The following is a 14826-nucleotide window of genomic DNA, read 5'->3' as shown; positions in this document are numbered from 1 at the left end:
AGAGTAATAATTCTCTAGAGAAGCCCTTAAACTCTACAGCATAGAACAAAAGCATTCCAAACTTTTAGTTTGGTTTTTGGTTTAATGACAAACTTGTAATGGATGGTTTCGGTTAGCACTCGCAATTCTCCACCCAAGTACCTACGGCTCGTATTGCTGTAATCTGTAGCTAACTTCGTGATCAATAATCGTAGAATGGTTTTTCTCCATATGGGCAACTATTAGGATATATTTCATTGTTTTTTCTTCGCATATTTCTTATGTAGAAAGCTTTCAGGTGTATACTTATAACTCAAAAGTTTCTCACTATGCTTGCGTTTAATATTATATGGTATTCATGCGATGTTTTAATAATTTTCATTAAGAACTTATATTTTTTCTATTTATTACAATGAGGATGTTCAGTGTTTTTTTATTTGTTAATGTACTATTAAACTAATCCAAAAAAAATAATATGTATCGTATTATCAACGCTATGAATTTAAAAAAAAAATGTTATTCCTCGTATGACGTCTTAAGTTCTCTTCGGTGAGTTCTGCTAGTTGGTGAATTAACTTCCCGTAAACCGAAAATATATCACAACACTATCATTGGTTGACTCGGAAGAACTAGTGAAGTCGTTCAAAGTAGTTGGTTTTTATTAAAATCATTTAAATTTTTTTTATACATTTTCAAGATACTTCTAATTTTTATATTTTAAATTTTTACCGCACATAAGAAAATATTTTTCGTATCCAATTTCCCTTAGCACTGAACTTTCTCATTATGTTTTTTTATCAAAAAGATCTAGTGTCAGGTGATACTTATTCTTTTGCAAATTGTGTACATGTTGCTAAGTAAATTTCCTCATATGTAAAAATACCCAAATCCACTGTTCAATAATTGGATTATAATTTTTAATGACATTACCATCTTTCATACAATGCGGAACCAAAATATAAATATATTGACGCTGAAAGGAAAAAGTTACCAAGCGGCATATAGCAACTTTACAGAAGAGTCGATTCAAGTTTTTTTTGTTTTTTAATTAATAAAGAATTTCGTAGTTTTATTTCAATCTCATTTATGTGTGAGATTTTTTTTATTTATTAAAAGAAAAACTAAAAAACTTTAATCAACAAAGTTATTGGTTGTTATTATTATTATTAGTAATTTATTGTTGATTAAACTAACTGGTATAAGAAGCATAAAAATTTATAAATTATTTTCAAACGTTGCCTAGCAGGTGAAATGGTTCAACCAGATAAATCTCACCCACATAATGAAGGTTTCAGCTCTTTTACTTCAAAAAAGTTTTTTAGATGGAAGAATCAAAGAAATATGGATGTTCAAACGTAGGCAAAATGGTGAATGTTACACAGTGTGTTAAGTGGCCACTTTAACTAGCCAATGACAGGTCACAAGCCCTGTAAATGCTTAGACTTCCATATTACCTTCTCAAAAATGTTTTCCCTCTTCTGTAAAGTTGCTAAATGTCGCTTGGTAACTTTTTCCTTTCCCGCAGCGATTTGTAAGTATTATATTTTTTTTAATAGACCATTTAAGCTGTATAATTGCAATCTTCTGGTCTTAGGTGCAAACATCACAAACTTATTTCATTTATTAAACATTTGAAATAATTATTTTTACCTTAAATGGGACAAATATTGGTTTATCATAACAGATCAATAATTTTTTTAAACATTACACATAGTAAAAAAAATATGTTGGTACACCTGTTTACAATATTTTGAATATGCGAAATATTTACTTTGCGGAATAATTTGTATAAAATATTAAACAAGCGTCTATACTGTCTATACCTTCTGGGTGGATTATTATTACTGTACAATATTTGAAAAATAATTAACTTTGTTGAAAAATACATATGCCTCTAATAACAGACTTTCCTTAAGTATGTATTAATAATATTCATTGAATCTCTTTTCCTTTAAACAATTTGCAAAAGTTTTAGCAACCATCCGCGACTTGGAAAAATAAATATATTGTTTTCTAATAGATTTTTTTTGTTGCATAAAATGCAATCCTCTGCTTTATTCAGTACTCTTACAATATTACAAAAATAATAAAAGTTGCTAATATCACAAACCTTGATCATGAAATTAAATATTGTACAGTGGTTATATTACACCCTCAAATTATCCTTTATTTTTGCGTAAAATTATGCACCCAGCTTTTTAAACTATAAATTTGTTTTTTTTATTTTTAAAATCCCTTATTTATAATATATAAAATGAGGGGGTTAAAAACAAAAACGCTACTGTCCATGATCACTGTTTTTGGGAAGACCAATAAAACCAGTAGCGAAAGACTGATTTATTTGAAGTTCAATGTGCACATTGAACTTCAAATGAATAGTCTTTTAGCTACTTGTTTTACCACGCACAAGTTGCACATCAAACTTTGAAAAAATAGTCTTTTCGCCACTGGTTTTGTTGGTCTTCCCAAAAAAAAAGATCATGGACAATGGTGTTTTTGCTTTTAACCCCCTCATTTTATATTTTATAAATAAGGGATTCTAAAAATAAAAAACGATAGCAAAAGAGGCAATTGAAATACACAAACATCCAAATAACATAAACTAAGATGACGGGCTTAAATTAAACTCAACATGGTTCCCTGCGCTACGTACTACAAAAACAAATAGAAATGTGCCGACTGCGACACGGTACAAATTACTAGTACATAATCACATACTTTTTTCTTCAAAACACACAGTTTACCCCGAAGATGGCTCTTGTGATGGTAGCCAAAACGTCCGAACAAATCCAACACGGTATCACCCAAAAAAGAAACATTAATAACAGTGACCGTGAAAACTAGTTTATTTTTTATATATTGTGACTGTTTTATAAAAAATTTAGCATTTAAATCGGTTAGACACAATAGTATAATATTAAACTATGAAATATAACTCTTATGCTGAAATTATGGCATAAAATTGGTTTTTAGTTTATTTCAAAGCACTTAATTAAAATTACTATGTTGGTAGTAGGCTAATATTTCACCTATGTATCTAACTAGTACTAAGTGACTGCTTCCCTAATCCAAAACCTCACCGCACGCCCCCGGCGAATACCTATTATGTACCCATTTGTTACTCAGCAAGTTAGGAAGACTCTAATAACTTGTGACTTTTTCTGTTGACGACAGCTCTCAAATGCTACTGTGATATCTGCTACAAAACAAACAACACTTGCGAGACCGATGGATTCTGCTTTACGTCGACATCGTTGGAGAAAGATGTTATCACATATTCTTATAGGTATGTTTTAAACAATATAAATAGTATTTACATTTTTATTAATTTATGTGAAAACAGTTTTATCAAATATGATTTTATATTTACAAGCATAAGATACCTACGTATTGAGAATTTTTAATAACGTTTCTAACTTCTTTTTATAAGGTTTTTCAATTTACATGAGATTGTGATATGATTTGAAAACTTGATAGTATGTAGTTACATACTTATAATATATATAGTTTTTCAGGTTAGTTGTAGTAAAACAATGTAAGGCTGTTTGTTCGTAGATTTAAAAAATTACTTCTAATATAACTTATTAAGAAATTCCCATTTTCTACTCCTATACTACTCCTATATCATACTCCTGTCCGCACCCGATGGTGCATGGTTCACTGCATTGGGCATTGGTATACTAAATGCAGTGTATATCGATCATCTGTTACATAAAGGTGAAGTGACCAGCCTTACGCTTCAGGTGCCAGCCCAGGAACATGAAATGTTGCAGTGTAGAACCAACCACCTTTTTAATCAATATTTCGCGTCGACCTTCCCAGGAATCGAACCCGGGGCCTCTAGCATGGTAGGCGAACGTGCCAACCACTACACTACGAGGCGAACTCATCTGAACTTAATTTCCTTTTTCAGAATTTTAACCGTGAGAGTAGCCATCGAGTTAAAACCACTCGTTCAGGGTTCTGGTTCTATTTCACACACAGAACAGATAAAAAGTTATTCAATTAAATATATTTGTTTGTATCTAATCAACACAATTTCTTAAGAATACACATATGTATGAGTTTATTTTAAATTATATGTGTTTAGGATTTACAGTGGTATACGCCAGGGGTGGCCAACTTGATCAGACCCGAGGTCTTCTTGTTATTGTCCAGTGTCCGTGCGATCTACCAATCATCGTTTCCATATATGCACCCAGTGGTGCATTGTAACTCAAATTGCAGTGTATCTAGATCATTTTTGTTACATAGAAGATCAGTCATATGCTTCAGGATCCAGTCCAGGGACTATTACATATTTCATTGTAAAAACAAAGAGTTCACATTGACCCTGCCAGGATTCGAACATACCCGTCTACGGTACTGATTTTATTTCACAATCAGATTTTTTCTTTTAACCTTACCGTACATTTGATCAAATATTTCATTTTGTTACGCATACAATACAACTTTTAAAGATAGCTAAAAAATCTTGAAAGTCCTCATCTTTATGTAACTTTTTTTTTCCTTTGCCATGTCGCGATTGACAGTCGTATTAGCTTCGATTGGCCGACTGACCACTGCTAGTACACACCATCAGATGTAATTAAAAATTGCTGGCGACCCTTATTCTACCGGGCAGAATCGAGACACTTAGCTATCATCAAAAATACATTTTATTATTAAATATAAACTTTATGTTTAGTCTTAAAAAACAATCTGTTAAATATTTACCGTTAATGTAAATTACAACACTTTGAGTTTGTCCAAATGTCTGTAGACAAAAGGCTGAATTTCACCCTCTAGGGAGTCATTAAGATTAACAAACAAAAATCAACTTGTCTGAGAAGTTTAAAAATTGGATAATTGCTTTCAGGCATTGCCTAGTATGTGAAATAATACGATCAGATGAATCTCTTCACAACAAAAAAAGGTTTCAGCTCTTTAACTTCACTAAAATCAACAGATGGAAGAATTCAAGAATGTTCAAACATAGGCAAAATGGCGACAGTGTGTGGGCCACTTAAACCAGCCAACGACAGGTCATAAGCCCTATAAATGCCAAGACTTCTAAATTCCTTTCTCTAAAATTTTCTCCATCCCTGTTGTTATTTGTTAATGTAAATGTTATTCCAGAAAGTAAATGACGCAACTAAACCTTATATTTTTGTTACCTGATTTGATAATTCAGTATTTTAAATTTATGTAAATTTGCATTTATTGGTAATGCTCCTTCACCATGTTTAAGTATAAACATTCAAATGCTCGCATATGTAAATATATTTCATTCAAAATCTGCCATTTTATTGTAATCATTATTGAATTGTCGATCGATAAATCATATTAACCATTGTCAGTAACAGTCTTATCTGTTGAGATAAAGATTTATGTGGTCTTATTAGTAAATAATAACATAATAGTTCATGGAAAATTTGATATGATATTACATAGAACTGCAGGGAGAGCCTCACTTCATGGACTAATCATTAAATATCATATTACAAGCAATGATTTCTCTCGACAACTATAATATTGCATATATGTATACCAATATTTCTTGATAAAAGTCCCTCGAACATTAAATCTATTTATTATCTGTCTGAAAAAAATTGAGTGTATTAACAATAATACCAAAATACAATTTTTTTAAACTAAATTTAAATCAGACTAGTATTTTGTCAAGATACCTCTTGCGTATTTGATAAAAATATCCTTAAAGGAATGTTAGTGGTACTTATCTGTCTGCTTATTTTATTTATTTATTTGAATTATTCTTCCGAAATTGATAGTTTGAAGATTTAAATTGGCGAATGTTTTTTGTTGTGATTTTTTTTTTTTAAAAGACTAGAAATTTCTGACAATTGCTTTGTTTTTTTGGGTTTTATGGCTTTAATAGGCTCTAGTATTTTTTTAAATATTGAAACTACCATAAGACATTGTGCAATTTAAAAATTATTAATTGAATTTGAATTTTAGTATATTGGGCCCACCTATTAATACACACAAACGCACCCTATAGAGTAAAATATTGAAAAAACATAGGGACACGAAAACGTACCCCATAGTTATAGAGGTTGTTTAGTTAAACCAGGACTGCATTCAGGTATTCTTCAAAAATGGCTATCTTCCTAAATGTTTGTATTTAAATGTTTACAAACTACATTAGTTTTTGATAGATCCCAATCAGATTCTTTCCTTAAATCCCTTATAATTTCTAATAATTTATTTCTTTTTATTGGATTTTGGGGGATCCTAAAATAATGATAACTCATATTTATTACATTTTTGAAAATGTATTCCTACCAGTGCTAGCAAAAAGAGCTCCGCTATTGTGCCGCTAGGTGAAGTTTGACATTATTACAAAAAAGCATAATTAGATTGGAAGACGTATTATTTCAAGCTTTGTTAATCTAACCAATGAAAAGTTACACCATCCTTTTTACAATATCCGCAAAGTTTTTACACGTTTTCACGATACAAGCAGGCATTTCGGTTTTGATTCTAAACGTCAAGCTCAGTCACACCCGGCTGGTGGTTAAAGAATGACTAAATATGCATTGGGCATGACTGGGCATGGGTTAAGTGTCATCATTTTTGAGGGCTCAGGGCGCATATATGTATACTAATAGGTCAATGATATTGGGTGAAAAAAATATTTTACTATAATCAATATAGTATATAGTACCAAGGAGCCCAACTCTATTACCCACTACATCAGTGAAGTTATATAAATATGCCGTATATTTATGAAGAAAGTAGATATCTTAAATCATAAATGACCTGCATAAAATCTTATAAATATACAAATGTACTGTCATATTGCACTTGTCATGCTTCGCCGAAATGATAAAGTTAGGTCAGAAATTACGCAGCATTTTTCTTTTCAAATTAATGACTCTTCTTGGACTTCTTTCGAACAATCTTCTCTACATTTATACATAGTCGGATGCAGAGGTAGGGTCGGGATTTAACTTCAGACCGATGTACATATTATCGACTGTTGAAAGTAATACATTGGTGAATGTCAACAAACATTTTAACTTCTTACAGATGAGATCTAACTAACCCGTGTAAATCTGTATTTGTATATCTGTATTTATCCAATGAATTTCACGTACTTTTAATTTATTCTTTCTTTAATTACAAAAAGTTTTACTAGTTACAAAAACATTGCAAACTTCATATTTGACAAAACTGTTTTCTTAAAATTAAATTTTATCGTTAACATAAAGATTATTTAAAAAAAGCTTATCTTAAAAAGTGAACTTCTGAAAGGTTTGTGTATTTTACGTAAAAATCTCAAAAGTTCTCAGAAAATGTTCAATATAAAGAAGGGGGAGAGTGGTTAAGAGAGAGATGGGGGAGGGGGTAGCTAGTGACAGGGAGAGATATAACGGTATGGATGGATGTACACCAAGGTGCCTGGAGAGATCGCAAGTGTTCCCACCCGAGATGCCCTTGTGGTGCCGCAAGAGCAGCAACTCTTGCTGCCGAAACGTGGACTTGTGCAATAGCCCGCATTCCATCACAGGTAATACGACCTCAGCCCTAACAAACATTGTGGACTTTGTGAATTGTTTCCTTTGTGTGGCGTTTCTTTCATTCTCTTAACAAATAACGTAGCTTAACATTACCTATCGCTTAACACTCAAATGTGTTTTCCCAATGTATTTGATAAAATTCATACATTCGGAAACTGTGTGTTCTCTCCAGATATTTAATCAATCAAAATTATATATTTTTATTAATCTCTCGATTGGCTACCCCCTGTTTAATCAAACGATGATTTAGAATTAGGAAATTTGAAGTTTATTGCTAGTACCGAATTTGCTTAATAACAGTAGTGAAAGTTTTGGATGCATTTTCGTCCCGTTAACCCACTAAACCCCTCCTGTGTGGAATGCGATGCAGGTGTCTCGACCGCAAAACGATGTTTCCGGTTGAGAACCCCATCCTATGCCTTTCCACCGTGGCCCGAAACGACACTTTGGTGATTCAGTGTTGCAAGGAGCACATGTGCAATAAGGATGTAAAGTTGCAGCTGCAGGTGAAGAATACAGGTAACCAGCCCGGTGGATGCTCCCAACAACCAACTCGCTCTTCACTAACTTGCTCTTTTCCCAGTGTGCACCTGCATAAAATTTTATTTTCGCATAATAAATGGTTGATGGTTGTATGCATGATTTCATTTTTTTTTTATTTTTTAGGCTGTAATTTAGCATTTTTTTCCTTTACCACGCACTGAATCAATATAACACTCTTTTATAATGTTTATGTTACACTTTGTGCTATTCAAATCATATTTATATAATGATTTTAGACCTTGGATTCGTCATGCAGACTACTTGTGTAATCTATTTTAATAAACATATTAAAAATATATATACATATTATACAACTTTAGTTTATACATCTTTAAATATATTAACCAGGTTTTCAACCTTTGTCTATATTATTTGGTAAGTATTTTCAGATGATTCAATAAAACTATGCTTTGTGAAATACAAATTTATTGATATGTAAGTATTTTTGCCTTTAAGCATTGCTTATAGTTTAGTATTTCAACGCCCTTTGAAGTGATTTTCACAAAAATGGCACTACAAAAATTATTCAACTAATAATAATATTTGAAGATAAGAATATTATGTATACTTTTGTTATGGTTAAATATATTTTTTATTTTCATCGAATGAAGTAATGTTAAAAGTAATGACCACTAAAGTAAGTCTACCGTTAATTACGAAATATATTATGCATTACACTGGGATTATAATTAATATGAACCGAGTTGTGGTCCCTTGGTTGTGTCATGGACTCACAGCGGATCAGAGGTTTGAGGTTCAAATCCCATTCTACGACATTTTTGAACACAGTTATTTCCTAGTTGTTGAAAATGGCCCCAAAATCGAAATATTTGGGTAACATAAGAATACAACTTTAAATTTGTAGATTAGGTGAAACGTCAAATAGGTATTTTGTCTATATTGTACACAAAACAAAAATGATCTTGAATAATAGTATATGTCAGTTGGAGCCAATGTGAGTACTATAATTTGATACTACGACTTGCTTGCCGTTTTGGATGTGTTGTGGGCGAGCATTACCGCACACAGACCTACCATTGTGTAGATGTAGCATGCGCCAGAGTGATTCTAACCTATGGCTGTTGCTAGATGTTTTAACAAAGAGGCCGCATTCCCACCACGAGGCTATCCCGTGTGGTGTCGAGAACAGGTGGAGGAGCCACTAAGCGCCACCAACTGCTGCCAAGACTCGGACTTCTGTAACAAGCGTTCTGAGCCTCAACTTCCCCCGCGTGAAGGTATGGAGAGGGCTCTATTGCATTCCATCAAGGGGGCCGCTTGTTGTGATGTCCTGTTACTTCGTCTATTCATCACTGCATCTTGTCCGTCACTAAGTCTGGGGATGCGACTGTTCATGTTTGTGAAAGACTATACCTGCAATACTCTTCTTTGAACTAATATTCATTCAACTCAATTCATTAAATATATTATTGTAGATAGTAAAAAAGTTTTCTTTTTAATATCTAAGTATAAAAAAACTGAAGAATTTTAAATTAATCAAATCTGACTTTAGTTTTCTTGTTCATTGTGGTCAGTCTTTGTTGTATCCGTGTTTAATAATGTTTAAATGTAAATAAATGTATCTCAAAGTTCACATTTTTTTTAATGCAAAATATTTCATTAAATACAATATTGTATAGTCTTTAAAAGGCGTTTTTCATTAATCGTGGGTCCATTGCATGTATCTGCTCGTTCTCTACACTAGAGTACTTAACTTAATAAATTAGATTGTAGCACTTGTCTCACACAGGATATTCTAATTTGTGTACTCTAATGTTTGATAAGGTTTAACTGGGAAATAGTTTGACAAAAGAAACTGAAAATATTTATAAAAGGCTTATACCCGTATGCAGAGCAAACCTTAAGGTGAGGAAAGTACATTCTATTGTCTTCACCTTCGGGTTATTCTCTGCATTTAAAATTAGAATGTACTTTCCTCACCTTAAGTTTTGTCTCTGCATACGGGTATTAAAGTTCAATTAAAAACTGTTTTTTTCCTAAATATTCATTTTGAAGCAATAGCTCTTATTATAAATGTTTTTTTTAATATTTTTAAAAATTGTGTATCTGTTTTAATTATTGGGGTGTATATTTAATTTATTAATTTTATAACATTCATCATCACATCTTGGCAGATAATTTAATAATATAAACTGTGCAACTCGGTTAAGCTTAGACTATCTTATAATATCAGCGTGAAAGCACCACAATTATCTAAATGTAACATAAACAAGATACTAAAAAAATATGATATAAAATGGAAAATTGAAGGATGCATATGTAATGTCTCTTAGGTCCTGCACTAAATTGAATTTGAGATCAACTTTTTATTTTTGTTTGTACGAAATCTTATTAAACAGATCTTTTTATAAATAATATAGATTCAATTCAATTCATTTATTTAAATATAACATATACATTACAAACATATATTCAATATGTACATATTATAACAAAGAAAAAAATACACGAAAGAGACTCATGTCAAAGTAGTAGAGGCTCCAGAAAACCCCTTTGGATACATGGAACAGATCAACATCCAGAGCGATGTTGTTCAGCATAGCGGTAGCCCTTCCAACAGGCATAACCATAGGCAAATTGTTCCTGTATATCGGAATATGAAACAATTTATGCTGACGCTGTCTTAGGTAATAAGATTAAATAATTAATGTGAAAAACATGGTTGTTTCGAGTATTATTTTTTTATATAATTTTAACTCACTTATGCACTCGGTAAGAACTTAAAACCATTTAAAATTTAGTGTCCATATCATCTGATGAACTATATAGTTTTTCTTCAATCAATTCTGAATTTCATACAAGACTTGTTGTCTGTTTATCAAATGCCATATATTCACAGCAAAAATATACCATCTGGTAATTGCCAAATTCACGTGTCTACAAAAATATAACTTTGAAATATTTGGGTTTCAAGTTTAAAATTGGTTTAAATTCATTTAAGTTGAACTAAACTAGCTTCATAAAATTATCGTTATCTGGTTTCAACACACAATTTCATATTCACCATAGTGTACCGTATACTCTGATTACAACTTTCGTGAATTTCAGATATGCGACTTCGGCATTGGCCTGATTATATGATAGTTACGTCAGAGATTTTAAAGTCAATATGATCAAGAAATAAGACACTTGATGTCCTTTTAATTTTAACATCATTAGGTATTTTGTTTTTTTAAAGGTTTTTTTTTTGTTTAAACTGTTAGATGCATATTTTAAATAATTTTTACAATCATTTACACATAAAATCATAAATCTCTATCTTACATATTATGTTAAGTATAATATTCCTTTTGTTTATATTATGTCGTATTATAAAATTTACTAATGTTCACTTTAATCTAAACATATTTTAAATATGTATTATGTGCTTTTATATTGATTTACTTTCAAGTTCAATTTCCATAATATTTTTGCTTCTTGTGCATGGGATTATGTTGGTTTAGTAGTATTTATTATAGTTAACTTTTTTGTGTCAAATTTCGTAAACAATTCTTTTTATTTCTAATTTAACACCTTATCTACACGTAATGGTGCACAGGATTACTGCATCAATACCCGTATATGCTTTTTGGAGTCTTGCATTTTTCTTGAGGTACATGATTAATCTTATCTTCCCTTGAATAAAAAATATAAAAAAATGCTTAGATTTGAAAAACCACAATGCTGATCTGGCCGAGATTGAACCCAGAACCTGAAACATACTATTTTTTTTGGTGTAATGATGATTTTATTTTAAATTTATGCGCGGCTTTGTGCTAATTTATTTTGCTTCCCTTAGATTTGGTATTCTCAGAGTGTGTATAAACAAATATATAATATAAAATTCAAACAATTTTCAATAGAAGCCTGTTGATCTAAACTATCTGGTGCTTGGAATAACATTTTTATAAAAAGTTGTGTATTTACAAATGAAATATTGAAAAACATGACAATCAATATTTCATTATTGTTTATACGACTTTATGCTGGACTCATTCATCTTTAAAATCGTATGTGACTTATGTATAATGACAAATGGTAGCATTTTTGAACCACTTATGCTGCTAAAGTCAGTTAAAAATCTTACCTTGGTAATCAAATCTAAAATTGTGCCTGTTGAGGGTTGGACGAGGTGAGCATAAATACCTTGTCCCGAGGGAGGAAAATTTAGAGAGTGACTGTATTTCAAGGGAAGGTTGCCCAACTTCGTTAACCCGAAGCTAGCGGTCATTGACGCTGGCACAGCTTGTGTCTGGGGTCGGTGGTCTAGTTGGACGCTGACACGGCTTGGTTGTAGATAATGTTTGTTTGGAGCACTGAACTTGGTCAATGTTAGTTGGGCGCTCACACGCGCTTTTATTGTTGCGTGGAGCTACGTTAGAAAAAATGGGAAGTGGGACGGGAATAGATGGGTAGAGTTTTATTTGGAGCAATGTAGGTATATGGAGTTGGTCCGAGTTGTGTCTTTAACTCTTACTCACCATTCATCTTTGAATAACTAATTTATACCATTTTCACTAACATCAGTTAAAACGTATTACAGTGATAAATTAAATGACATAGGTGTTTCGAAATATTATAGCTGTGCCTATTTCCTATTCTTGGATTTAGTTTTTCTAGAAACATGATTTTTAAATTATATTAATAATCAACGATGTCAAAATACGTGTTCGACATATATTATGTATCAAACACCATGCTTTTAAACTCCATTAAATAAAATGTATTAATGTGACTTATTATGATATCTACATTTTAAAATTTTATTTATTTATTATATATTAGCTGAACCCGGACACGCTTTGCTCTGGCTTTGTCTGATATTAATTATTAAGGGAGTAAATAAAAATAGTCTAGCAACTATACATTTACCGAGAAAACACATTGCTTAATCAAATATCTTTATTTGCGTTGCTGTGTGACTGCTGTAGAATATAAGGAAATAAAATTGTAACTTTGGCTAAAATTGATAAAATGGCAGCACTGTGCAGAACTGTCATTCAGTACTTGTTAACTATGACAAATTATATGCATAGAATGTTCCGTTTCCGTGGAACTTCTGAATAACATACGAACCTAAATTTTAACATACATACATATATTTTTTTGCTTTTTCCGATAAATGTTACACATACAAAATACACTATCACTTAAACACAAAATCAAGTCGTAAATAAAATGATAATATGTATATGCTATGATTAAATAAATAAGTTATTTTAATCTGCTTTTTTATCCATAATTTTTTACAAAATATATATTTAATTAATTCATTCATTTTTATTCGTTTTGTCATTCACTACTTTTATATAGATTCCCTGGTATTAAATATGTACTTATTTATGCAATAAATGTATAAATAATGTGGTTTAAAAGCATCGCTGTACATTATCAGTATGTCACCTTCTTACAGATCACCACAGGAATTTCCAAATAATTTTCAAATATGTAATAAAATTAAATTTATGTTATAAATCTATCAAGACTTTTATATAAATCTACATGAATGGTGCATGGTTACCTAATAAATATATATTTTATTAAATATTATCGGCTTGGCTAACTTAGTTTCTTCCCAAAAATATGTTTCTCATAATTTTCTTATAACCTTTTTGTAGAGCTTTAAAATATTTTTAAAAAATTAACCTACATAGTTGTCTTTCTCCTTCACCGTGTTTTTAAAATGTAAATATGCACTTTGATAACTAAGCCGAAAAAGTATATATAACTTAAATATGATACCTACCTACTAATTCCAAAAATATCTACCTGCTATTTAACAGTATTTACCAGTATTTATTATTATGTATCCACTCTTTTAGTTTTTATCACACGCCATGTTGTTTTATTATATTTGGCTAATAATATAGTTAGTATAGTCCACTGAGGATGAAAGCAGAGAAAATATGGTTTAAATGCGAACCTTGGACAAACTGATGATGTTTTTTTATTTATATTTAAGCATAACAGACTTTTCAATGTCTAACAGTTTCGAGACATACCCGTCTCTTTGTTAGGACAATGACTGCATTAACATTTTAATATTGAATACACCGTCACGTCGTATTCACGAAAACATGCACTGATGCAGTGGCGTTCGTTCCATATAAGTATAAAATTGTAAGATTCTCTATGTCCATGTATTTATAATTTTCTCAAACGGTTTGGGTAGGTAGGAAGAAATTGCCTTAAGGCATATATTGCCCTTATATGTATATATTGTATATGTATATAAAGTGTCAAATAATAATAATAAACATAAGCAGTGCCTACCCTACTAGAATTTCATTGAAACAATAACAAAAAACAATATAAAAAAATAGAAGTAACTATTTTAAAATTTGAAAAATGCGCCAGAGATAATTTGTTTAAGTAGTTTATTGTACCAATCGGCGCGCCGCTATCAGCCTGGGTCGGCAGAGGCACAAACTACAAATGCTTATTTCGTTCATATGATCAAAACGTATATGGGTAAAAGTTAGTAGGCAGTGTTTTTCGAACGTTGGTAGGTACATTGTTTTAGAAAGTAAAAATTAATACGTTTCTGACATCTAGCGTTTTTATCGATTATTATTTAATAAAAGACAGTCGTGTCAAATAAATAACCCGAAATTGGTTTCTTTTACACAATCGAGAATGTTTATGTTCCGCGTTTATTTTGTTAATAAAAATTAATAAAGGTAATTTTTTTAAACTTATTGATTTGATAGCTAAATATGACGATATCTTGGAAAATCACTTGCAATTATCTAGCAGTTCATTTACGGGAATGTCAAATAGA

The 14826-nt window shown here is 31.1% G+C and overlaps 1 protein-coding gene across 3 annotated transcripts in view; it reads left to right on the top strand.

The window, feature by feature from the left end:
• The window catches only part of babo (TGF-beta receptor type-1 babo), a 38490-nt gene that overhangs the window by 7372 nt on the left and 16292 nt on the right, over positions 1 to 14826 (top strand). Inside the window, exons 2-3 of one of the 3 annotated variants that reach the window (XM_088232714.1) lie at positions 3154 to 3265; positions 7873 to 8021. In XM_088232714.1, coding sequence (XP_088088840.1) covers positions 3154 to 3265; positions 7873 to 8021 — 261 coding nt within the window. Of the gene's footprint in view, positions 1 to 3153; positions 3266 to 7379; positions 7493 to 7872; positions 8022 to 9134; positions 9284 to 14826 lie in introns of all 3 variants that reach the window. The other 2 variants (XM_088232716.1, XM_088232713.1) reach the window with 2 other exon arrangements.

Source organism: Micrasema longulum, unplaced genomic scaffold (assembly GCF_059751315.1).
Source record: "Micrasema longulum isolate JH-2025_06_02 unplaced genomic scaffold, ASM5975131v1 h1tg001011l, whole genome shotgun sequence".
In the NCBI taxonomy this organism is placed as follows: Eukaryota; Metazoa; Arthropoda; class Insecta; order Trichoptera; family Brachycentridae; genus Micrasema; species Micrasema longulum.
This window is presented reverse-complemented; position numbering and strand designations above follow the sequence as displayed.